Raw genomic sequence first — 26,317 nt, 5'->3', positions numbered from 1 at the left:
ATTACCGAACCGGACATTACCGGTTACTAACTCTAAAATCAAAAAAAACTGCTGAAAAATAAAAATACAAATAAAAGGGCCGAATATAACTTGGGGGCGCCGCGGGTGTTGTTGCGACACCCGGTGCATATTCCCACCCTCAATAACCATGGCCACTGACGCACCTGATTTTCAGTGGCCCCTTACCTGTATGCCTACATGCCTTCTAAGTCAATTCGAATGCCAGCACTCCCATTATAATTACAACTTTATTTATAATTCATCATAAAAAAAACTGAAATATAATTTAAGTTTCTCTACGTGTTTTAATCTTCACAAGCTTCCAGCTCATAAGGCAATACAATCTGTTTTTTTATTTACTTTCGTGAAGTCTAAGTTAGAATTTTGGTTGGCTTACATAACTATTTTATAAATTCATAAACGTATATAGGTTGGCACCTATTGGTATAATAGCTTTATTATAATAATGTGTTTGGTATCTTTGTTTCTAAATACCCTCTTTAAATGCTATTCTGTTTTGCGTACATAAATTCTGTTATCTGTCTAATAGCAAGTTTTGGTTAAGTTAACTTACTATTGATGTGTTTAGGTACATAGAGCAGCCTATTTAACTTATTAGGTAGGTAGGGATTAGTAAGATTTTTGAATCTGCACATCCGTGCATTTCTTTACATATGAATTGATTTCCTTATCTCTGCCAACAAGGTACCCAACAAAAATAATATCCAGTTCATGAACTACGGTACATACATGTCTGTAGGTAGGTATATTAGAAGTGAAGGAATCAAAATATATGCAGAAAAAAGAAATGCATATTCACTGGTAGGAGTGCCTAACCATACCAAAAAAAAAAAATATATATAAGTTAACACGCTGCGGCACCCAACACATTCCATTCCCACACTCTACCTGTACGCGTTCCGCTGTATCAGCATAATTGCAGTCATACCATTTTGCAACCCAACACCCTAATTCAAGGCCAATGATATTTCACCATATACACCTGTGGGAAACCAAGTTCATGATTAGTACCACGTACTAATGTTTACGCAATAAGAACCATTGCAACAGGGCCAGACAGTAGCGTCAGCAAATTATGTTTCACACGATTGTGAAATACTTGCACATCAACAAGAATCATACCAACAGGGCCAGACAGTAGCGTCAGCAAATAATGTTTCACACGATTGTGAAATACTTGCACATGCCCTCAGTGCATGTCAACCGTGAGAAGCTAGGGCCTAAGCCAGCGTACCAAATACTGCGCACCCCAAGGCAGCAGAGCAACAATTCTATATAAGGAAGCAGCGCGCATCAAAGTGGCAGTTGCATCGTGGACTACTAACCCGCTTGTTCTATTTCAATAAATTACTGTAAATCTAACTTTTCTGTGTTTCTTTTCAGGGCAAGTTGGCCCTTTAATTTTTTTATTGTTCAAGGACCCTCAGTCCTTTACTGGCGCCCGAGCAGGGACCAGTAGTGAAGTGAATTGGAGTGAAGTGAAAAATTAGCTAAATTAAAGCTATATAAAAAAAAAAAAAAAAAAAAAAAAAAAGAAGAATTAAAAGCCAATAAGTGAAAAAAAAAATTAGCTAAATTAAAGCTATATTTAAAAAAAAAGGAATTAAAAGCCAATAAGTGAAAGAAAAATATTAGCTAAATAAAGGCTATAAATTAGAGTGAACAATTAAATGCTAATCCTGGTTACGTGAGTAATACTTCTTGTTGTTTCCATATTTCTTCTCTTTCGTCTTCCAGGATGGATTCACTCCAGGTTACAGTTACAAATTTGACAGGTGCCGTGAATGCACTTATGGACCAAATAAATGGTTTGGAGAGGCGTGTATCGTGCTTGGACACACTCCAAAGCAGAATCGCTTCGATAGAAGCTGCTACCCCGGTGCGAGAAACGGTAGAAGCTCCTGTTCAACCCCGAGCTCCAGCAACTGAGGCGGAATTAAAGGATATCTCGAGGCTTCCGGACTCCGTAAAAGAGTTACAAATTTTTAATGGTAATCCAACTATGTTTGTGTCGTGGGTGCACGCTGTCGAAAGCATCCTTAAAGACTTCGAGCCAGTGAAGAATAAGCCCATCTATCGGGCAATTTTACAACACGTTCGCCAAAAGATACGAGGGCCCGCCGATACTGCCCTCGTTTCCTATAGTATTTTTGACACTGACTGGGCCGCCATGAAAGAATGTCTATCACTCCATTATGCGGACAAACGTGACATCTGCACCTTGGAGTACCAACTCCACCAACTCTCTCAAAAGGATTCACGGCTTGATGACTTCTTCGGAGCCGTGAATCACCAATTTGCTCTAATAATTAATAAACTTAAAACTGAGAAATATTCTCCGGAGACAGTGCGGGTACTTATAGACACGTACAGGAACCGCGCACTGGATGTGTTCATCCGCGGATTGAATGGCGATCTCTCAAAGATGCTCCTGGTTCAGCGTCCAAAGACTCTACCCGAGGCATATTCAAGGTGCCTCGAATTACAAAATACAAACTTAAGAAATTACACGGTGCATACTACGCGATTCAATAATCGCATTATCGCACCAATGAACACCATGCCAGAACGCATGCATGGCCTAGAGTGCAACAAGGCACCTCCGCTACCACCTAGGACGACGTACCGTCCCCAGGAGCGTCGATATCCCTTTGAAAAACGAGGTGGATACACCGTACCAAAACGAGATCCTCCAACAACCTCTCAGCCACCCATCGAGAAAATGGACGTAGACGAATCTACCCAGTCCCGTAAGGTAAATTATATGAACAGACCGAATCCTTTTAAACGAGGTGCAAAGTCAGACAATCTTCCGCGGAAACAGCAAAGGCTGTTCAACATAGAAACCGAAAGCACCATAGACGAAGAGAATAACTACCTACAGAAGGCAAAAGATGCACAGGAGGAGAATTTTTTATCCGACGGCCATCTAGCGTACCTTACATAGAGTACGTACTCCCTGACGGCCGCATCCTAGATTTTCTCATCGACACAGGTGCCAATAAAAATTTCATCAGCCGAGCGGTCGTGAAGCAAGGTAATCCGGTCGAAAACCCTTTCTCCGTAAAATCAGCTGGCGGGAATATTCTTATAAAAGAAAAAATTAATTTAAAACTATTTAAAGACATAAGTAATTACTCTGAGACAACATTCTTTGTGCTCCCAGGATTGACGTCATTTGACGGGATCATAGGAGACGACACACTTAGGGACATAGGCGCTATAGTTGATAGGAAATCGAACATCCTGAAAGTAAACAAATACAAAATTCCATTGAAAGCTCGCACATCTACGCAAGTGCATTATACGTTGTCTAAAGATCTCCCTCCTGAGACAGAAGGAAAATTGTGTAACCTTATTGATAAATTTAGCGATCTTTTCTTACCCCTTAACGGGACGGAATTGGTAGACACTTGCGTACGAGCCGAAATTAAGACAACAACCCCCGAACCCATTTATAGCAAAAGCTATCCCTATCCTTCTTGTATGAGGGAAGAGGTCGACCGACAAGTGTACGAGTTGTTAGAAGAAGGTGTTATCCGACCATCCAAGAGCCCATATAACTCTCCTATTTGGGTGGTTCCTAAGAAACCTAAGCCCGATGGGAAGAAACAGTACCGAATGGTGATAGATTACAAAAGGCTTAACGCTGTAACGATCCCTGACACCTACCCTATTCCGGATATAAACGCCACCTTGTGTAGTCTTGGCAACTCTCGCTACTTCACAACTATTGATTTGACTTCTGGGTTCCATCAAATCCCAATGAAGGAATCCGACATACCAAAAACTGCTTTCTCAACGATGAACGGAAAGTATGAGTTTTTGAGATTACCTTTCGGCCTTAAAAACGCACCGGCCATTTTTCAACGCATGATCGACGACGTATTGAAACAATATATCGGGAAAATCTGCTATGTTTACATAGACGATATTATTGTGTTTGGTAAAGATGTTGATGATCATTTGAAGAATGTCGAAATGGTATTTTCCCAATTGCTACGATCCAATCTTAAAGTGAATTTAGAAAAAACACATTTCCTGCAGACTGAGGTTGAATTTTTAGGGTACATCATCACTCCCGAAGGAGTTCGTCCCGATCCAAAAAAGGTGGAGGCCATGAACTCAATTTTGCCACCATGCAATTTGAAGGATCTAAAAAGTTTTTTGGGAATGACCTCCTACTATCGGAAGTTCATTCGGGACTATGCCAAAATAGCTAAGCCATTAACAAACCTAACGCGTGGGCAAAATGCACAAATAAAGGCCAGTGCATCGAGGAAGGTAGCAATACAACTTGACAGCGCTGCTTTGCAAGCTTTTACTGACCTGAAGCGTGTGCTGACCTCCGCCGATGTTCTGTCATTTCCTGATTTCGGCAAGCCTTTTAACCTAACAACTGACGCATCGAACTACGCAATTGGGGCAGTTCTATCACAGGGGGATATAGGTACGGATAAACCAATTGCATATATTTCTCGTTCCCTAAACCAGACTGAAGAAAACTACGCCACCAACGAAAAGGAGATGTTGGCTATTGTATGGGCATTAGACAATTTGCGATCGTATTTGTACGGTGCCAAAAAGATAAGGATATATACCGATCATCAACCATTAACCTTCTCGTTAAGCTGCCGTAATTATAATGCGAAATTAAAAAGGTGGAAGGCACGAATCGAGGAGTATAATTGCGAAATAATTTATAAGCCAGGGAAGGCTAATGTGGTTGCCGATGCTCTTTCACGTCTGAAGACCGAAGTTAACGCTTTAACGGATTCTGTGGTGGCTCAACCGTCAGGAAGCGAAATTGGAAACAATGATGAAGATGCTGCATCGGAAGCAACGATGCACTCCGCTGAACAAGATAATTCCGATCTGGTACCGCATGTAGAGGTACCCATACACGTCTTTAGGAATCAGTTAATATTTAGGGTAGGTCAAGAATCTCGATGCCATGAGCAACCGCATCACGGTTACCGCAGATATTTTATTTCTTTACCAAACATCGATAGATCGAACCTCATTCCAATTCTTAAGGAATGCCTTAATCCTAATGTCATTAATGGCATAAAAATCCCTGAGGAATTCATCCAACTGTTGCAAAACGTGTATACGGATAATTTCCACAGGTACAAAATCAGGATAACTCAGCGCCTAGTGGAAGATGTAACTATCCCTGACAGAATTTTTAATATAATCCAGGAAGAGCATCGCAGAGCACACAGGAACCCGAAAGAAAATCGGGAACAGGTTTTAGAAAAATATTACTTCCCAGGTATGTCAAAACAAATTAGGGATTACGTTAAGCAGTGCGAAGTCTGTAAGCTTAATAAATATGACAGGCACCCGGCTAAGCCTCATCTCCAACCGACACCAATTCCCAGCCACCCATGTGAGATCATCCACATGGATATTTTTGAAATCGAAAAACAAAAGTTCCTTAGTTGTATAGACAAATTTTCGAAATTTGCCAAACTATTCCCTATCAAGAATAAGTCGTCCATTTATATCCGAAAGAAACTTACCGATGTTTTACATTATTTTTCCGTGCCAAAAACCTTGGTCATGGACAACGAGAGGGGATTCCTAACACCACTCGTTCTCAATTACATTAGGTCTCTCGGGATCGAAATCTACCAGACGCCTACACAACGAAGCGAGACCAATGGCCAGGTGGAAAGGCTACATTCAACCCTGATAGAAATTTATCGATGTTTGTGTAAGGATCTTCCCAGAATGACTCCCAAAGAGAGGGTGGCGATTGTTGTAGATAGATACAACAATACTATCCACTCTATAACAAAAAGAAAACCGGTGGATGTATTCTTTAACAGAACGGCTAGAATAAACTATCAAGGCCTAAGAGACTTTAGGGACCAAACGCACGCAAATATCAAGGCTCTCTTATTCCACGAACAAGAGAGTAGAAATGCAAGGAAAAATATAACCCGCTCGCCCCCGCGGAACTTTAATAGTGGTGATGAATTATTCATCGCCAACAAACAAATAAAAGGGAAACAAAAGGCACTCTATAAAAAAGAAGCCGTTGCCGAAAACAGAAATGTTACCATTACCACGGAAAGTGGAAAAAAATTCCACAAAGTGGATGTAAAGAACGTATAAGATAACATTGGTCAAGAGGTTAATGAGAAGCTTAAGATCATTAGAATCCGGAGGTCCGGATGCGAGCGTTAATGCGCCTGTAGCCGTTGAAGTTATAGTGGTTCAATTCCCTTTTTCTCACTGGTGTGGGATAACTGATTCGGAGGGGTTCAATTCCCCCAAAATGATCTTCTGCTTACTTGCGTGAAGTCATCCGTGCCATGAGTAGGTCGTTTGCAATTATAAACGCTTACGAATAAAAGGGATCAACGCGGACCTTCCATAGTCAAGTTAACACCTGTACTCCAATGCAAATGAAAAAATATGCGTCACAAGATACAAATTGCAAAATAAATGCAAGTAATAGCTGCGAAAAAGGCGGCAAACATGCGTAAAAAGAAACGCCAAAATAATAATAACAAATAAAAAATAAAATAAAATAAAAAAAAAAAAAGAAAAAATATAATAAAAAAAAGAAGGGGAATGGAGATTCTCTCTCAAAAAAAAAAAAAAAGAAAAAAGAAAAAGGAAAAAATTCTTTTGCATGAAATTTACTAACAAATTAACAATTCTAAATTTTTCCATAACCAATAACACTGGTCGAATTAGAAACTTGCAACTAATATAACCAACTTCTTCACTACTGGGTTCCCAACTAATGGAAATAGAAAAACCTTCTTAACATAACAGACTTCACCAACTTTTACTAATTCACCTTCCACTATGCAACTCGAATTAGGATAAGTTCCTAGAATATTCTTAAAAAATTTATTGTATGAATGAACGACTGTTTGAAATTTCATAGACTAGCTTAGCAAAATAGACACTAAGATGATACAATTTTTACTAACATTACTATAATTCATAGCATCTGCCTCTGCGCAACCGCGCACTCTTATGAGATATTTAAAATAGACTCACCATTGGCTTCTATACGAGATGGGTACGGTTGGATCATCGATGGACACTTTAAGCTCATTCACATAATAGATCTGGAGCGCTATGACTTGGCAACGGCTCAACTGGAGCGTTTATTAATCAACCTCAATGAAACAACAACAACAACGGAGGTACTACTGTTCCAACTAAATAGAATTAACATGCACTTAAACGAGCTAAGAGGGCACAACCTTGCGAGATCGAAGCGATCCATTAATTGGATAGGGTCTGCCTGGAAATGGGTAGCTGGATCACCAGATGCCACCGACTGGGATAAGGTCCTCAGCAACGAGAACTCCCTTAATCAAAATAATAACAGACAATACAAGGTAAATAATGCAATCTTCAAAAAAACTGACGAATTATTGCAGAAGCTAAACACCATTGTGACGATAACAAATGACGTCGTTGAGCGGAGAACCAGGGAAAGGCTCGAACAAGATGTCCAAAGTAAAATAACCATCCTAAAGGAAGATATAAACGAGCTGATACGCGCCTGCCAAATGGCCAAGGCTGGCATCGTCAACAGTAATCTTTTAAGCAAGGAAGAAGTTAACCAGCTTGTTGGCGAGATCGACATCCTCCCCTACAGTAATGCCATCGAAGCCATCGAGTATAGTAAACCCTCGATCTACACTAACAACACGCTATTGCTGTATGTTTTATCTCTGCCTAAAGTCACAGAAGAAAGATTCAACCATCTTATCACACGAGCTAATATTCGGAGGGGCCACCGGATAGAATTGGCCTACAAAACTATTCTTACAAGCAAACGCGAGACGTATGGCATAAAGGGAGATTGCTTGCACCTATCCTCTGCAATGGTATGCGAAAGGAAATCCTTGGAATTATTACCGGAGGCCGGTTGTTTGGCGCGCCTCCTCAAGGGCGGAGAAACAAGTTGCCCTTACCTAACAAGCAACGCATCCACCATCGAAATAATCAAAGAGGATACAATTTTCCTGGACAATTTCGTTGGCACCATAAGTTCAGGTAAAACCACTGCTAATCTTAACGGATCCTATATTCTACAGGTAGACAATGAGACGGTAGTGATCAACAACCAGACATATTCAAGCATTACAACCTCAGGAGTTCAGGTGCTCCCACCAATCCTAACTAGTGTCACGAACCACACCATGGCTTTAAACCTCGATCTGGTGCATGGAATGGCAATAGACAACTTGAAAATATTGAAACTCCTTAAGTCTGAGACGAATTGGTTCATGCTATCCGAGGGATCAGGACTACTACTACTTATGGCACTAATTTGGTTTATCTGGAGGAAACTCACAGCAAGGATCCACTTACCCGAAATAAAAATCGAGAACCGACTTAGTCCAAGGATCGAGAAACCCCCTTCGCCATCTAATCTGCGGGACGCAGATATTTAAAGGGGGAGGAGTTAACACGCTGCGGCACCCAACACATTCCATTCCCACACTCTACCTGTACGCGTTCCGCTGTATCAGCATAATTGCAGTCATACCATTTTGCAACCCAACACCCTAATTCAAGGCCAATGATATTTCACCATATACACCTGTGGGAAACCAAGTTCATGATTAGTACCACGTACTAATGTTTACGCAATAAGAACCATTGCAACAGGGCCAGACAGTAGCGTCAGCAAATTATGTTTCACACGATTGTGAAATACTTGCACATCAACAAGAATCATACCAACAGGGCCAGACAGTAGCGTCAGCAAATAATGTTTCACACGATTGTGAAATACTTGCACATGCCCTCAGTGCATGTCAACCGTGAGAAGCTAGGGCCTAAGCCAGCGTACCAAATACTGCGCACCCCAAGGCAGCAGAGCAACAATTCTATATAAGGAAGCAGCGCGCATCAAAGTGGCAGTTGCATCGTGGACTACTAACCCGCTTGTTCTATTTCAATAAATTACTGTAAATCTAACTTTTCTGTGTTTCTTTTCAGGGCAAGTTGGCCCTTTAATTTTTTTATTGTTCAAGGACCCTCAGTCCTTTACTTATATATATATCTTTCTTTATTCGTTTGGGTGAAACGTGCTTGAATCAAGGTAATATTCATTTTCGTATTAAATTCAAGAATGATTGCGCGAGCAGTTAGGGTATTTATACAATTTAAATGTATGCATATATGCATGTGTACTAAAAACTAGAAAATTATTGTACATATAAGATGTCATGAAATCAAATGATATACTAGACAAATGCTAAATACAATATTGGATAAGTTTTGATCTAGTGCTAAGTAGGGATGGTTGCATTAGTATAACAAATAAGTCACTAATTCACAAGCGAAACCGAAACAATATTGCGATTTAGTTTTTCTGTAACTTACAAAATTTATGATCAAATTTTCCAAATGGCATTGAATGGCCTATGCGTGTATATGTATCCTATCTTAAATGAGTCTTACTGAATGCTATGTTATTTCAATTGTAGGCCGTAAAAGTTAATAAATACGTGTATAACATTTAGGTATGTGTTCGTGTTAATTATAAAATACTTTATGATTGTCCAGAATCAAAAAAAAAGAAGTTGCAGGGAAAATGTTTCAACATTGGCATAATTGGTGCTTGCAGAGGGTTGCACGTACGTACATACAAATAAACCATAATAGCATACGTTTAACAGCTGATCGCATTACTATATAATTTTGTTGGATTTATACATTGAAAATATATTACGATTTAGCGAAGTTTGTCGCCTTGACAGGATAGTCTATTTTCTGGCAGATAATTCCAATGGTCTCTTTTAAATTGGCTTATACTAGTACAAAAGCATAGTAGTATATAGTTATGATAGGTACATCTGCGAGTAAAAAAAGTAGCAAATTGGTTTGCAAGTTGCAGCAATTAATCTTCTATTTCCATTTCCCTCAATTGTAAAACCGGATTTACTGATTTAAACAACAACGACTGTCAACCAATTACGAAACCGTTTTGGAGAGCGATGTAGTCTAATTTAAGACGAGTTCCAGGTTATATATATAATTTTGTTCCATACAACAATTTTGCTTTGGAAATGATAAAAATTGCGTATCATTTTTGCTGCAATTTTATTGCTCGCAGGTGTATGTACGACATCCTACATTATACAAGCCTTTACACATTAAAATCTAATCCACTGTTCAAAACAATTTAACTAACCTTTTAACGCGGTAAAATATGTCGGATACAAAATCAAAACATTTACAAGTGAATTATCAAAATTTTGTACATATGTAGTTTTGGCTGCTTTAGCTATACGACCATTTCATATAGGGTGGTGCGAATGCTTTGGTTATTCCTCATCGACCTGGTGCCGGTGGCGAACCTTCTTTTGTTTTGTTAAAAAAACTTGTAGAGCTAATTATAAATTCACTCGCGCGAAGGCAAAATATAAAGGAACGGACTCACCCAGTATGTGGTTCAGGTTGCGGTGGCCGGCGTTGGTGGTTGTTTCACTCTGGTCCGAGGTGATCGAGCTAACCTGGTGGCAATGAAATTCCGTGTAAACCTTTACTATCTGGATGACTGGGTGCTAATTCTGCCGTTCGTTGTATTACGCTTCAGCGTGCTGCTGGCCCTGGAGGCGGAATTAGTGTCGGACGCTTCTCCGGAGGTGGTAAGGTACTTCGTACACGTAGAGAAAGGGGTTTATCTTCGGATTGCAATGGTTCTCGTAACCATTTAGCGCAGTGCCGTCCGAGTCGGAATCACTATAACCTTCCTCGCTAGGAGTGACTGTGAAACGCCGACTTACTGCATCACTTGACGTTTTGTATAGTTTATTACCACCTGATTGTTCCTCTAGCAGTTGGGCTAAGGCACCGGCCTGCAATTCCTCTTTGCAGTCTTTTGGTTCTTCCCCAATGCCGCTTGAATACTTGCACAGCCGGCTAGGGTGTTTGGCGATCAGCTAAATATACGTGGGGGTGTGCAGTTGAGGCAGCAATAGTGCTGATAAGGCAGTTGGCGCCTTGCTGGTGAAGTTGTGTTCACGGATGTTATACGATCCGTTTTTCTCTTTTTCTTTTTTGGAACATAGTGTGTACCTAGACAAGTGTGTCAACTAAGCGACAAACGTCAAAACTACAAACAGCCTCGCTCACCTGATGCAAATCTCAGGTCTAGAGTTGCATTTTTGGTACGTAAGAGTACTTCAAGCTGAGTTGCATTTGATAGTTTAATAAAAGTTTGTAGTATTTACAGATGAAATAGTTGCATATATTTTCGCGAAAATAAGAATACTAGAAGATTTGTAGCCTGCAATAATGCGGAAACACACGGAAAGCAAAATTTATTTAAATTAGAGTCAAAATATAAAGCGCCACACGTGTAACATGGAAAAATTTCACTTCTAAGGCTGTTTTTTTTTTTTAAGCTCTAAAGCTGTCAGAACAGCTTATTATGACAGAGTAGAAATGATACTCCAAACGCCAGGTTATTCTTGTGTGTTTAGATGCTGTCATTTACAAAATGTTGGCGACGAATGACAGCTGGATACACTGTCGTGTGCTGACTGCATCCACAGTGTTGTAGCAAGTTAATGATTCTCGTTTTCGTTGTCTTTTATAAATATTACTTGATAGTTCATAAATGTCATAATTAAGGTTAGGTTTTTTCTTGGCACCACGCCATTTTTCCAATGTCACTGATTCGGGTAAAAGCCCCGTTCGTATATAAAACACATTTGATTTTTATGGCGTCACGCCAGGTTTTCCGTTAGTTTATGTATGCATAATTTAATTCAATATATGGCTTGTTGCCATGTTATTCCAGTATCCCGTTATGGGTAAAGACCGTTTGATTTTTATGGCATCACGCCAGGTTTTCCGTTAGTTTATATATGTATGTAATTATTGAGGTTAGGTTTTTAACTGGCACCACGCCATTTTTCCAATGCTACTGATTCCTATTAGGAGTGCATAAAATCGCCCTAACTCCAGGTCAGGGAGGCACTGCATCTCCTAACTCCGCCAAAACGCCCGAGGGAAGCACAGAAGCCAACCTTGTGGCCTACTTAATTTTTCACTCAATGCAAAAAGCCCGAAAATTGACGTTGAGTAGAGGATGACCCGAACGACCACTCACGCGAAAAGACAAGACCGGAATCGTCTAAGGCTGTTTACACAAATGCATAACATGCTAACCTAATATAAACACACGCAAGTTATTTTCTGTCAAAAATTTCTCATGCACATAAAACTTGTATGAGAGCAACCCAAATTGAATTTGCTGCGTGAAAACCTAACTCGATTTCCAATTTTTATTCTGCGTGACATTTAGGTTTGACTTTTGCACACATGCTTTACATCAGAGCCGGCCACACAAATACTAAAACAATTGAATAGGTGTGTGTAAAAATTGAGTGATAACTCCCCACAGTGTGCTAAAAGAAAGTATGGACTGTGAAGTTTGAAATTAAAAAGGACTTTGGTTATTTGATTTCAAGCTAATCCTGACTATATTATTTACTTATATTCGTATAACTAAGAACGCGGAGGTCGAGCTAACCAGATACAACTTTTTTATAAAAGAAGGTATGTTGTTTCTTCAATGCAAAATTCATAAGGGCGCCATTGCTTTGCTAAAAATAAAGCGACGACAAAAGAAGCCTTCTTTATTTCATAGTTTCTATCTGCTGTATCTGATTCGCTATCCGATTTCCGATATTCCTTTTGGCTTTATCAAATAAATTGAGCTTTTCTGCTTGTAAAAGGGAAGCTATGTCTTTGTGGCAGTTATTAAAATGCCTTTTCAAGGAAAAAAGTTTATTTGATGTGAAAATTCGCTGACACAGCAAATAGTGCAGCATATTGTTGTTATTTAATGCGCAAAAAGTAGGATGGTCGTTTTCCTTTGCATTCATTCTGGTTTTGTTTACCATGCGCAGCCGTCTTGCTTGCTCAAGCGTTAAGCCGGAGTTATTGGTGCCGTATGTCGTATCGCTGTATCCGTATCCCTAACGTAATCAGCTGTTTATCGTTACGACGGTAAACCAAAAACCAATTGGTTGGCTACGATAAAGCCTTCCGCGATTTACAACCAGATTGACTGAATTTTGTGTGTGTTAGTGCAGTCGGGTGGCTTCGTGACACACGTATTTGTTGTCGGCTACACGTTGATGAAAATCAAAAATTTTTGATTTTTTCATTTGACGCTAGCTTATTTGATAGTCGCGGGGTGTGATTGACAAAACGCAGTGTTGTATTTAGTTTGTGTCGACATTCAAAATGAACAAGTGCGCGGAAGAAAAGCAATTCATATTAAAATTTATTGAAAATTATCAATATTTACCAGCTTTATGGAATGTTAAGCTTTTATTATTATTTAATAAAATTTTTATTAATTTTTTTATTATTTAATAAAACTGCTGTAGTTGCAAGTAAAAAAAGTCATCATCCGATGACGACATATTCACGTCCGAACGCTACGGTTTCTCAATGTAAATGTTGATTGAAGGCTTTTTATTTGATAGTCGCGGGGCAAGCGTCAAATACCCGACACGCACACATACAAGGATTCAGTCAATCTGGTTGTAAATCGCGGAAGGCTTATACGGTTACGACCTTAGCGGAACCAATAATCGATTGCATTGATTCTCATAAGGTTGGTCGAATCAGCTGTTAAAAGGTTACCGATACGGTTACCGATAAAGCACCAATGTCTCCAGCTTTATAAGGTTACCGATACGGTTACCGATAAAGCACCAATGTCTCCAGCTTTATGCAGCGAATGGCAAGCGATGGCAAAATACAAAGAACTATGAAACAATGTAAAAGTAAAAATATTTTCACATTATTAAGTTTTAAAAAATATGTATGTTCAAAGGAACTTAATAATACTAACTAAAACGTATTAAAATTCACTTTAACATTGCAGCATATTGTTTTTATTATGTGCTCGAAAGGACTTTTTCTTTTGCATTCACTGTTGATTTTAGTGAGTGACAAGCGAAAGCAAACGATCGTGATCACACATCGTTAGTGTCGGTGTGAAAATACGAACTCAAATTGCACAATGTGCAACTTTTGGCCGGCTTTGCTTTACATTGTCGAAACGCATGCTTATTTGGGTTAGGGCAAATAACGCCGGTTGTGTGCGTGCGCTAAAAAAACGCAGTGCGGTTTTATTAGGTTGGCATGTAAGGGCAAAATTATATACACGCTTTGGTCGTTTTAAAGCAGAGATAGCGTACAGCGTTTCATTGTTTTTTGTATGGCGTTGTCAAAGCGTAAGCACGCAACCAAAGCATTTATGTAAATTTTTCGATACTTCGCCCGACAGATGAATTAATGAATGCAACACAACCGAAGCGTCTGTGTAAATCCGCCTTAATTTTTATAGCTGTGAAAGTCTCCTGCAAATAAAATGGTGCTGTAAGTGCAAACAAATCAAACTCCTATATGACACTACTTAATTTTCTATGTATTTTTCTTGTATTTTCTCTTATATTTTCTGTCGAGGGAGCCAATAAGGTTTCAGTACCGGTGTAAGTGTGTGAAATATATTTAAAAAAACTAACGAAATACAAGAAAAACACAAAGTAGTTCATTAAAAACAAACAAGCGAGTTTGTATTTTGATAGGGTTTTTTGACAATAGGCCGTTTTTTCTTTATTTTTACTGACAAATGAAAATTTTTTTTTAGTTTCAAAATTTTGTGCATAAAAACACAACTAAATTCAAAGTGTAAATTGTGTGTGCAAATGAGTTTTCAATAAGTGTACATTTTTCAGTTTTTCATAGTTAAGGAATTGACCTCCAGGTTCTTGTGTTACACAAATATAGTGAATTTGGGTACAGAAATTTAAATTAAAAAGTTTTTCGCAATAATTTGAAAAACTCTACGTTTTCTCTGCTTTTTGCACTTAAAGGAGTAACCCTCCGTAATAAATTAAACTTCTAATAAAAATCAATTACTCTGAACTGAACACTTTTCGCCATGATATAAAATTAAAACGCTGTGGAACAGGAGCAACACTTTTGTGACTACATAAGCCCTGTTTCAATCTTTTACGTCTCAGCACAGAACCCTAATTGACCGTTTTCAACCGAAACAACAATGGCAACCCAGATTTCCCCGTTATGCTCACTTAAGCGAGTGCCTGTCAGAAAGAAGTCAACACACTTGTACTTGTACACTATGCTCCGGAAACTCATGGTTTTTTTCCACTAGTGATGGCCGGTCTGTTTTTTTCTTGTCTTTTTCGATACTTTTTATCGCCACTTTCGCCTCATCCCCAGTCACTAGGTGTGTCTGCGCGAACACACTCCCAAGTGGACCGTAACCGTAGACCATAACAGCAGACCGTAACAAATATTATCGATAAAGAAATTATCAAGATAAATTGTATCTCGTTTTTAACCGAAACGAAAAGCTTTCGTTAACGTTAAAAACGTTAACAAAAACGTGATACTTTATGTTTGAATTGTGCTGGCAATGCTATGGTGAAGCCGTAAGGTGCTAACAGCGAGCAAACATACACACACAAACTCCATGTAATTTGTTTGTGTAATTCGTTGGTGGTAATGTCAAAAGTACTCTGAGAAATGTTCGTACTGTCAAAATTCATGAGAAAAGTTGCAATCAGCTTGGCTAATGCTTTCACCTTTAATGACTTCGCCATCAATCAGCTTTGCTAGCATAGTTTGAAATTAATAATCATAATCGTTTTGATATTGCAGAAAACGAAACAAAATCATTTCGTTAATTTGACGTTCTTAACGTTAATAGACGAAACGAAATGAATTTGTTGAGTTTATTATCGTAACGAAATGATATCGGTTCGTTGGTTAAGCATGCCTGTATGATAGGATTCCTCAAACTCCTCTACAGTGCTTTCTCCTAGGGTTGCGTGATTCTAAATTCTTTTTGATTTAATATCCAACTTCAAGTCAAAGATACTTTTTTATCTTTTATTTGATTCGGCATACAAACAAAAAATTATTTTTATCTGTGATTTGGTTTTTCAGATAAGTCAAAGATACTTTTTGTTTGTAATTTGATTCTTCAACCAAATCGAAGATACGTTCTACAACTTTCATGCAAATGGAGTGGTACATTAAGTTTGGTCCGAATCTCAAAATTGTAAGTACTTAAAGGAGAAGAGATAGACGCACCGATTAAAATTCTGAAATTATCAGAGTGATGGTCTGAATTGATTCAGCCATGCCCGACTGTCTGTTCAAACCCAAACTAATCCCTCAATTTTGAGATATCTTTATGAGCGGTGAGCGGATATATGTATTTCGGTTTCTGATTAGAGCCACTTTAGCAAATGTTCCTTGCGGAGATCTTTGGCCTCGTCGTAGCTGATCCCCAAAAGTAGTCGTAGGCGCTTACGTGCCAATTATGCTCCAAAAGAAAAATTCAAAAAACAAAAAAACACAATCTTCGTTTACGCAAAAAATCCCGTTTTTATATATAACTACGAAAACGGGTTTCACGCCCTCAAACCCTGCCTTATATTGTTTTTCCATCAGACAAATATCTTAGTAGATATTCGTGCATTTATTCGAGAAATAGAGCTTAAACGAGATTAATAAAGTGGAATGTTGCAAAATGCCTCAATAAAGATTAAGCATTTTGTCTAAACTTTTCTGTTATATTAAAGCCTAATCAATTTTAGATCATATTTCTTCAAAAAATCAGCAAGTCGGTTCAAAAATTGCAAAGTTATAGCAAATTTAGCAAAATTATAGCGCTACAATAAGTATATTCACACTGTAAAAATATCGATCGTAAAAAAGTTTAAGTTTTTCCTATATTTACCCATGGTACCATGTATTTACCTTTATAATCTAATTATCTGAGTTTTTTTTAACGTAATATGTGATCAAAAACTAACGTTTTTCATTTTTTTTTTTATATAATGTTTCCTTAAATAAATTTTCAAATGCAATGTGGCATGAGAAACTTGGCCCTTAATGAAAGGGGAAAGGGGTACCGATGCGAGCTGGGAGTAGAAGGGAGATCAGGTTACAGAATGGAGGAAAAGGTCGCAGCTCGAATTCGCATCCGAAACGTCACCAGGTGTCATGGTATAGAGGTAGGTTGTAAGCACCTACAACACCAACAGTCTAAGCCGATGTGTAAGACGAACATCTCCATGAAAGGCACCCAAAATAACAAGAACTATCTCTGATTTGGATGCCGAATCAAATAAAAAATAAAAAGTATTTGGCTGAAGGATCAAATAACAAATAAGTATTTTTTATTTGGCTGTCGAATCAAATAAAAGATGAAACATATCTTTGATTTGAAAACATTATCAAATAAAAAATACATTTTATTTTTGGTTTCGTGATCCATTCAAATAAAAATCACGAAACCCCAAGGGCGCAATACTGTTACATCCTGTCAACTTAACCCCATTATACAACCCCGATGAATTGAAGAATGGAAGCGGCTTACAAGGTCTTCCTCCCTCCCCCTTTATTTCTTTCTTTTATCAAATAGCGCATCAGTCGGCGACTGCTGCGACACACCATTCATGCTCTCGAGTCGGAGTCACAGCACTAAGACTGTCGAAATGTTCGAGAAAACCATAGTTCCATTACTACATCCACTTCATTCGTACTTTCTGTGGTGTGGCATATCACACCAGTGTTCCCCTCTTTCTAACTTGCAGCTTTGTAGGTAGTTGCACCATCGCCGAGGTGGTTCCTATTGCTTTCAGTGAAAGGTTCCTCGCAGGAAATATATTCCCACGGTCATGTCAATTGATTTTCACGGAGTTCATGATGCCAAACCAATATAAATCCGGGACTGTATGATGAGAAAATTAAAAAGGCCTGTATTTTGTTCATCCAAGTTTCTCGGACTATAAAGGGTCACGAGTTAAATACGAGCTAGCTGATCCAGTAGTCCGATTCCTTTTGTTATGTAAAACCGGCTACAGTGGAATGAACGGTCATTGTCATACAGACGTACGAACGCTCTTGAGCATTGTATATATAATGGAAATGTCAAATTCTTCTTCTTAAGCTTTGCTTGCAACAAAAGTTGGACGATGGCTACGTTTTCATGTCAGATGGCGCTAGTGTCGCTCGATCTGCCGTTCTCTATAAAAATACGTGCAATCTACTCATATTGCATCTATATGATAAACTGATTATGTGACGGAGCTTTAAGATTCCTGGGAACCGAATATGTTTTTCGCTGCAGCTCGTCAACATTTTGGGCGTGTTTTAGCAGTCAAGTACTAAAGCAAAGAATTAAAAAGTTTTAATTGTTTTCATGTTTATTTCTGTATATAGCCACTCTGAATAAAAAGCGTTAGCAAATTTCGTATTGTGTTTTGAGCAGGTGAAATATCTGCGCGTAATTTTAGAAATGTCAGCGACCGGTACAGCGAAGACCTTTTTCGTTCGGCATTGTGTTTACAGCTTTAAGTAGTCTCAGACAAAATAAATTTCCAATTCCTACAACACGAGAGGTGGCAATCATAATCTCGATGTTGTCTTCATGCATTTGGTTTGTTTGACATTTATCAAAAAAAAAAGGAAAAAATAAAGCAAATGCGAACATTGTAAACTTTACCAAGTACAGCAACTAACAGCTGATCGCTTAAAATTTGCACACACACACAAACATCACTAATGGCCATATTACGGGAATATTAGGGAAATTGAAGTTAAATTTTTAAACAGACATAAAATGTTATAATTTTGGAATATATAGCATCTAGGAGACCTTAACTGCAGTAATTGAAAGAAAATGTTTGTTTATACTCAAGTATTTAATCATTTTTTCTAAATTTATCTTTAATATTGATGCAATGATTGATCTAATGCAACTCTGGTCTTCCTACTGTTCTTTATTCCACTCCATTCGAGTGCCTATTTTCACGGCTTGCGAGTGCCTTCCACTCTATTCGCAACATAACCTCGAATTAAGCTGCCAAACTAAATAGTAAACAATGAATGCGAAGTTGCGTCAAAAAAAGAACGATATTTTATTTATTTTCTTGCCAGTTGGAAAAGTGACGCGTACGTTTGCAATTTAACGAGTAAATACAAAATGTTTGGTTATTAATCGAAGTAAATAAAGCAAACTTACTATGTAGCCGCGTTAACTAGAAACATTTCTTCGTGCAGATAGCGTTCGCGGAATTAAAAATTGTGAAAAGAAAAATTGGCGTTTTATGATTGGATAATTAAACGATAAAAGTTATTAAAATGGATGTGGGCCACTCACCACAAATAAATCAATTGACACGCAAATGCTATCCATATCCCTTACTTCGCAATGTACATAAATGCTTGCCGCCACCAACGTCTACGTCTCCAGAGACTGTTAGTATTACCTTGTATACGGAAGGAGATTTTACATATTTTCACTATAGCTGTGATGATTTCAAGGACAATGGCTGGGGCTGTGCCTATCGCACTCTGCAATCGGTGTGTTCTTGGATTGCTTGCAAGCGCAATTCAATTGAATGTGAATCCACAATACCATCTATAAAGGAAATACAACAAACATTGGTTGAAGTTGGTGATAAAACCAGTGAATTTGTTGGCTCACACGAATGGATTGGTGCCATTGAAGTATTTTATGTTCTCGATATGCTATATGATGTTGTATGTAAAATTATTCATATTGCATATCATGAAGATTTAAAAAGATATGCTAGTGTGTTGAAAAAGTATTTCGAAGATTATGGTGGGCTTGTTATGATGGGTGGTGATAAGGATGCAGGATCTAAAGGCGTTGCTGGCATACACATTTGCGGCAATCAAGTTTATCTTCTAGTCATTGTGAGTATACCCTAAAATATAATTGCTCCGGGAAGGTATCGAACCCATTCCGGGTCCGTGTCCTGACCCCGGTACTGAGAAATGGTTTTGCTGCGTCTGCCGGAAAAGAATCTTTTTAGGACGGTCATACTCTTGTCAGTGTGTCTCGAGTAAGGGATGGTTGCATCGGACAGGTTGTAAAAAAAAAATTTTATTTATTACATTCTTGTTAGCAAACACTGTTCCTGCTTTGCCTTAACACAATTGTTACTTGGCATTTTGTTTTATAACAATGACTTTATTAGTCCGCGAAGAAGTTGCTGTCGTCATAAATATTTAATTTTTCAATAAATATAGTAATATCGCTAGCACATCGGCTACATATAAGTAGTCAACAATAATTATAAGACAAGTTTCATAGAATACGAACTTTGACCTTGAATACTTGATAATCAATTTATCTTACGGTTATTATATTGCTATATTGATAATTAACTTGCCAGCGCAAGTTCCACGTGGAACTTGTGGAGTGAGGAAGGATGGCAAAGAAGGTTCAATGTGGTCATATTTTATCGTTCCGGAGCTGGTTGATTTACATCCGGCAAACAACCATCAACATCTAAAACACCCCCAAAACCTGCAGGGAGTAACTTATAAAGCTTTGCCAAACGACGTTGAACAACACCAACATCTCCGTCCAACAACCAACAGCCACTGCTACAACAACCACAACAACAATATCCTCTCAGAGCCATGCCCAATCAAACGATTCTTCGAAGTAATATCCTTCTTTGGCGCTGTAACTTCTACAGTTGGAATCATGGATGGTGTAGAGCGTGGATCCAGTAATCGAGAGAAAAGTTATGAAAAGGATTTATGGCCTTGGACGTTAAATGATGAAATGTATGACCCCTATATGCTTTATCCGTGTTTCCGTTCAAGAGGGAAGATAAACTCTTCATCCATATTCTAAGTTGTTTGTGAACAGTGGTCACCAAACCACCGTTTTCACTCTTACATATAGTCGACAAATTTTTTTGGTAAAATTTGCGACATGTATTATTGATGGCTAGTAGCCCAAGTTCTTCCCTCCCACTCACGGAATTCTTCATCTGCTCTTTTTTTCTGAAATGACATCTCCCTTCCCTTTTCTTCGATCGGTATCGTTCACGCACTTCTCTCGTTGCGTTCGGACACAACCCTCTCATTTGGTTGCGGCTTTGGTGTTTTCCCCTCGACATGGGTACAGAGTATTTTTTTTTTAAATCGTAGGCTTTTAACCCTGTTGCAAGGGTCATCACGGTACGGGGCTTCTTTGTTGTTTTCAGTGGAATGTGATTTTATATGGCCGGTTTCAAGCTCAACGTTCAATCCGTTTCGCAGGGAATGTTTTTGAGTTTGTATATCGAGCAGCTTGATCCAAGACACACACTTATTTTAGCCCTTAAATCGATTATGTGAGAGTGCTCTAGCTAGGTTGTCGCCCTCACATTAGCTCATCAACAAGCTGATGTTCAGTTCTTACCCAAAGGGCACATATCCGCAAGCGTCCGAAAAGAATTGCTATCAGAAGGTGTCCCCTCTTGCGTGGACTGCTCACTTCGCTCTATATTTTTACTGACTGCTTTTAAATTAAGAAAAAAATTCTGAAAATATCAAAAATTTTCAAGTTTTTATATTTTGTTCAAATCGTTTTTAAAAAATTATTTATTTTTGATAACGGCACTAGTCAACTTTTTAAGTGGGATAACTGTATGTACTAAAATTAGCATCAGAAAAATGTTTACTGCTCTGGACTTATGCCACTATCAAAAATAGCAACTCCTTTGTTTATTGTACTAATTCTTGATTTGAGAAAAAATTTAATTCATTTCTTGCAGGATCCACACTTTGTCGGTAAACTGAATTCTGCGGAAGAACTAGTTGAACGCGGCTACATACGATGGCAACACACTTCGGAATTTGTTGATAGTTCCTTCTATAATTTATGTTTACCGCAACTCAAATGAAATGACGGCAAAGCGAAAATTCCAGGTCAATATACATACTTACATGTATAAATATAAATATATTTTGGTCATAAATCTATTAAATGTTCAAATCTGTAATACCGTTTTAGGCTGTTGAATAAAAAAAAAATGTTTATTATTGTTTAAACCTTTTCAAATTAAAAATTGTAAAATTATAACAAAAAAAAAAAGGAAAATAAATTGTATCACTTATTCCGCATACTTATTTTGTGGCGTTTTGCATTTCGAAGGAGCTATCAACATAATGAGTAATTTACTGTATAGATTTTATATATATTTTTTACATACTTCTAATCTATTTTTTATTTTAGTTCACATGCATATCTACCTGCAAATTTTGTGCTTGCTCATATGCGATAAGCCCTGATACGCGTCATCACCCTTTAAATATGTCCGCAATAAGTATACGCAGCTCCACAGCCCTTTGCGTTTGCTAATCGCATATGCGTGGGTGTTGGCCCCACAATGTTCGGAACGACATATACAAATTAAAAAAAAAGACATACGTCATGTAACAAATGTATTAAAAGTTCAAGCTTGATTATTTAAATATTAAAATCGGTAACATACACCAAACCCAGCAGGTGGTTTATATATACGGATATATCCAAAATGGAATTCCTTCAACGCTTACTATACACCGCACTAAGTGCTGCCTCAATTTTCTACTTTATCGTTAAAACTAGTCTGTCGTTTTGGAAGCGTCGTGGTATATTGCATGATAAACCAAAATTTTTATTGGGAAACTTGGGGGGTGTTGGTGGCAAACGACACATTAGCACCGTGTTGGAGCAACTTTACGAAAAGTACAAAGGTCAAGCGCCCTTTATAGGTTGTTATGCATATCTGAAACCCATGCTTTTAGTATTAGATTTGGAGCTGGTACGGCATATGCTGGTAAAGGATGCTGAATACTTTAAGGAACGCGGTGTGTTTGGAAATGCACCACATGATCCACTCTCCGCCAATTTATTGCAACAAGATGGCGCAGATTGGCAACGCCTCCATGCGGCTATATGTAGGTCATACGCAGAAGAGCATGTTATTCAAATGTTACCAACTTTAGAGAAATTGGCAGCTACTATGCTACGTTCATTGAAACAATTACCAACAAGCAATGCAGTTCCCATAACTAATTTAGTCGACTGTTACAACATTGATGTAATATCGACATTAGCATTTGGTATAAGTGGTGAAACGCTGCTTAACAGTGAAACCGAGTTTCGTCATATGGCTCGTAGTTACCTGAAAGATTTCAATATGTTTCGCTTGTATTTTCTAATGTACTTCCCGAATATAGCACGTTTATTTCGCTATAAAACCTATGAACAAGCTGCTACAGATTATTTTCTCAAAATTGTGCGTCAAAAGCTCTTTGAGCAGGAATGGAGCCGCCTACATCAGCGCAATAATTTCTTTCAAATGTTCGCTGAGCTAAAACGGCATCGTGATCCACAAAAGCGCTTAACTGACGAAGAAATAGCTGCTCAGTCGTTTTCATTCATCTTAATGGGACTGGAAACATGCAACTCAGCGATGGCATTCTGCTTGTATGAATTAGCGCTACAACCGGATTTACAACGAAGTGTACACGAAGAAATATGTAAAGTGTGGGAACATGCGGAGAGGGTTTTGGATGCGAAGAATTTAAAGGAAATGACTCTACTGAAAAAGTGTTTATATGGTAAGACATAAAAGCTGATTTTTTAGACTTTTTTTTTATTAATTTACTACACCTTTTCCAACTGTATTGAGTGATTGAGAAAAAGGCGGGAATTGGTTCTACTATGTACTAATTAATTAGGTCGGGTCACTGCAAAAGTCAGAAACGTGAAGAAGTACCTAAACGCAAAAAGAACTTTCAAGTATGAACAAAATATGTCAATTTGTAGTGGCGTTGAGTCAGCAAATCCCGGAAAGTAAACAACACCGCTAACGTAAACAAACCTCTTTCATCGTGTAACCCCATTTAATTTGTTGCGTCCCTCCCACCTCTTTTGTCGTCCCGACATACGAAATGTATGCCCTGCATGCGATGTGTCCCCACATGACACCAACCTTCTTTTTACTTGTAATGTGGAACCTATGCCTCTAAATCTACCAGTTTCCTTGGAGCCCCGTTAGAGGACTTTGATGACAATTTGTGAGTGGTCGTGCCTATTGAATGGGGCGAAGCACTGTTAACACTACAACAAGAACAACAACCTCTTTTATCGTCGGACTAATGTGGCGCCACCGTCGATGGGGGAGAAGGAGCCATTAGCTCTTAGATAGTTTATTTCTCTCAATTTTAAAAGGTGTAATATTTTCAAAATACAATTTTTAATGCCGAAATTTCGCATTTGCAAAATATCTCAACATATTTTTTTTCCTTAATGTAGTTACAGATATGCATTCAGAGAATTCCAGCTTCTGCGAATCTATATATATAAAAATAAGTGTACATTTTGATTGTCACTCCATAACTCGAGAACGGATAGAAAGATTGCCATGAAATTTTTAGGATAACTTAACAGGAACCCGGAGAGTGTTTGTGAAAAGTTTTTTTTTTTCGGGAAGTAGACCAGGGACCGATTTATTCTAAACTGTCGTATATATGGCTCGATTTGGCTGAAATTTGGTATGTAGGTAGCGTTATATCTAGAATAAAATGTCGGATAATTTTTCTTCCGGGAAGTGGACCAGGATACATATTGGTGACTAGGGTATCGAGAAATAGGACAAAAAGTGGACCCGAGCGCCCCTAGAATGTGTTTATACAATATGGATATCAAATGAAAGCTGTTGATGAGTGCTTTAGTTCAGGGTAGTTTTCATACCTATTGGTGACTAGGGTCTCGAGATATAGGCCAAAACGTGGACCCGGGCACCCCTAGAATGTGTGTGTATTGTGGATATCAAATGAAAGCTGTTGCTGAGAGCTCTTAAGTAATTTTCATTGTGATATCCGATTTAGTCGCATCAACCTGGCAAAACTGATAAATATGCATGCGAAGCTGAAATAAAGACATGAATTAATAATACCTACATACATATTTACATACGTCCTATTCGATTTGCCTGAATTTGGCATATAAATTTGCCTATATTAGTATTTCCGGGAAGTAGACCAGAGACGGACTGGGACTGGGATTAGGACTGGTACTGAGACTGAGACTCGGAGTGGGACTGGGACCGAGACTCGGAATGGGACTAGAACAAAATACATACCACCCTCTGGGACTGGCAATAAGATATGAAGAAGAATGAGAAAAACTTGAGAGAAGAGAGAAGGAGACTGAGAAAGAGATAGAATGAGACGAAGATGGCGATAGATGAAGCGAAAAATACGGAGGGGGAGTGAATACAAAGATTAGGAAAAAGTGTAGAGGGGCGAGGCAGAGTTAGACGGAAAAAGCTTATTAAAATGTATGCAAATATACAAATTTAGGGCAGAACAACGTCTGCCGGGTCTGCTAGTATTGAATAAAGGTTTTTGCTAAAACTGTTGACTCATATTATTTAATTTTCTTTCAGAAACTCTACGTAAGCATACTCCTTACGCATTCTTGTTAAGAAATACTGACATGGATTACGAAGTGCCCAATTCGGTTTTTATGCTGTGCAAAGACAATCATCTAGTCATCCCAGTGGCAGCAATACATCGTGATCCAGATATTTATCCTGATCCAAGCAAATATGACCCTGAGCGCTTTAGCGATGAAAATGTAAAACGACGACATCCAATGGCCTTCCTACCGTTTGGAGCGGGAGCTCGTGGATGTTTAGCGAGTCGATTTTCCGAAATGCAAATGTTGGTTGGTCTGGCAACATTGTTGCGCGACTACAGTTTTAGTCCTTGCCGTCAAACTCCCATTCCGTTGGTGTACGATAATGCGCGTTTGGTGCTTGCTCCAAAGGGAGAAATAATGCTGGAGGTTCAATGTTTATGAAAGTCTGCCTAAAGTGCAACTGAACAAAACTAAAACAACAATACAAAATAAAACACTCTTAGTACACAATTGTTAATAGTAACCGAAACCGTTAAACTGTAACCCTACAGCCACCACATGCCTACATAATTGGTTCTTAATTTACTTTTTAAATATGTACATATAAATAAAATTAATTCCTTTTTAAGATTGCAAGACGTTAGTTTGCTTAATCACTTATGTATATGAGCGTACAAATAGTTTCTAATTTTGACTACGGATTTTGAGCGTAGATTATTACTCAGCCTACCTATAATATATATATATATCTATTGGTTTTAGTATTTTGTTATATTTATATAATTTATATTTAAACTATATTTAATTAGCAATTTTTTTAATTGTTTTAAATATAATGAGAGTTAATATGGAGGGAGAGAACAAAAATACATATACATATATACTATTTAATTAAATTTCGTGAATAATCATGAATTACCTAATGATTTCACCCTTGCCTAGGAGCATCTTTATAGATATCTATTAAAGAAACCCTGTGATTTGAGTCAAATAAATATTGTGGGAAACCTTATCAAA

General features: G+C 38.2%; 2 protein-coding genes across 4 annotated transcripts; both read left to right on the top strand.

The window, feature by feature from the left end:
• Positions 1 to 331: 331 nt before the first annotated feature.
• Positions 332 to 22,014, top strand: Ufsp1 (UFM1 specific peptidase 1). 2 transcript variants are annotated; one of them, XR_010951397.1, is made up of 2 exons: positions 332 to 9,109; positions 21,660 to 21,795. XR_010951397.1 is itself a non-coding variant. In XM_067776873.1 (2 exons), the coding sequence occupies exons 1-2, from the start codon at positions 19,222 to 19,224 to the stop codon at positions 21,786 to 21,788; spliced, it is 708 nt and encodes a 235-aa protein (XP_067632974.1). In that variant the 5' UTR covers positions 19,016 to 19,221; the 3' UTR covers positions 21,789 to 22,014. The 2 variants fall into 2 exon arrangements, 1 of the variants encoding a protein (XP_067632974.1); XM_067776873.1 differs by lacking the exon at positions 332 to 9,109 and adding an exon at positions 19,016 to 19,800 and having other exon boundaries at positions 21,660 to 22,014.
• Cyp6u1 (Cytochrome P450 6u1) lies at positions 18,948 to 26,317 on the top strand. Of its 2 annotated transcripts, none has more exons than XM_067776872.1 (3): positions 18,948 to 19,052; positions 22,121 to 23,493; positions 25,326 to 26,317. In XM_067776872.1, exons 2-3 carry the CDS (start codon positions 22,422 to 22,424, stop codon positions 25,739 to 25,741), a joined length of 1,488 nt encoding a protein of 495 aa, XP_067632973.1. In that variant the 5' UTR covers positions 18,948 to 19,052; positions 22,121 to 22,421; the 3' UTR covers positions 25,742 to 26,317. The 2 variants fall into 2 exon arrangements, with proteins under 2 accessions (XP_067632973.1, XP_067632971.1); XM_067776870.1 differs by having other exon boundaries at positions 18,952 to 19,083.

Source organism: Eurosta solidaginis, chromosome 3 (genome assembly GCF_040869045.1).
Source record: "Eurosta solidaginis isolate ZX-2024a chromosome 3, ASM4086904v1, whole genome shotgun sequence".
Lineage (NCBI taxonomy): Eukaryota > Metazoa > Arthropoda > Insecta > Diptera > Tephritidae > Eurosta > Eurosta solidaginis.
This window is presented reverse-complemented; position numbering and strand designations above follow the sequence as displayed.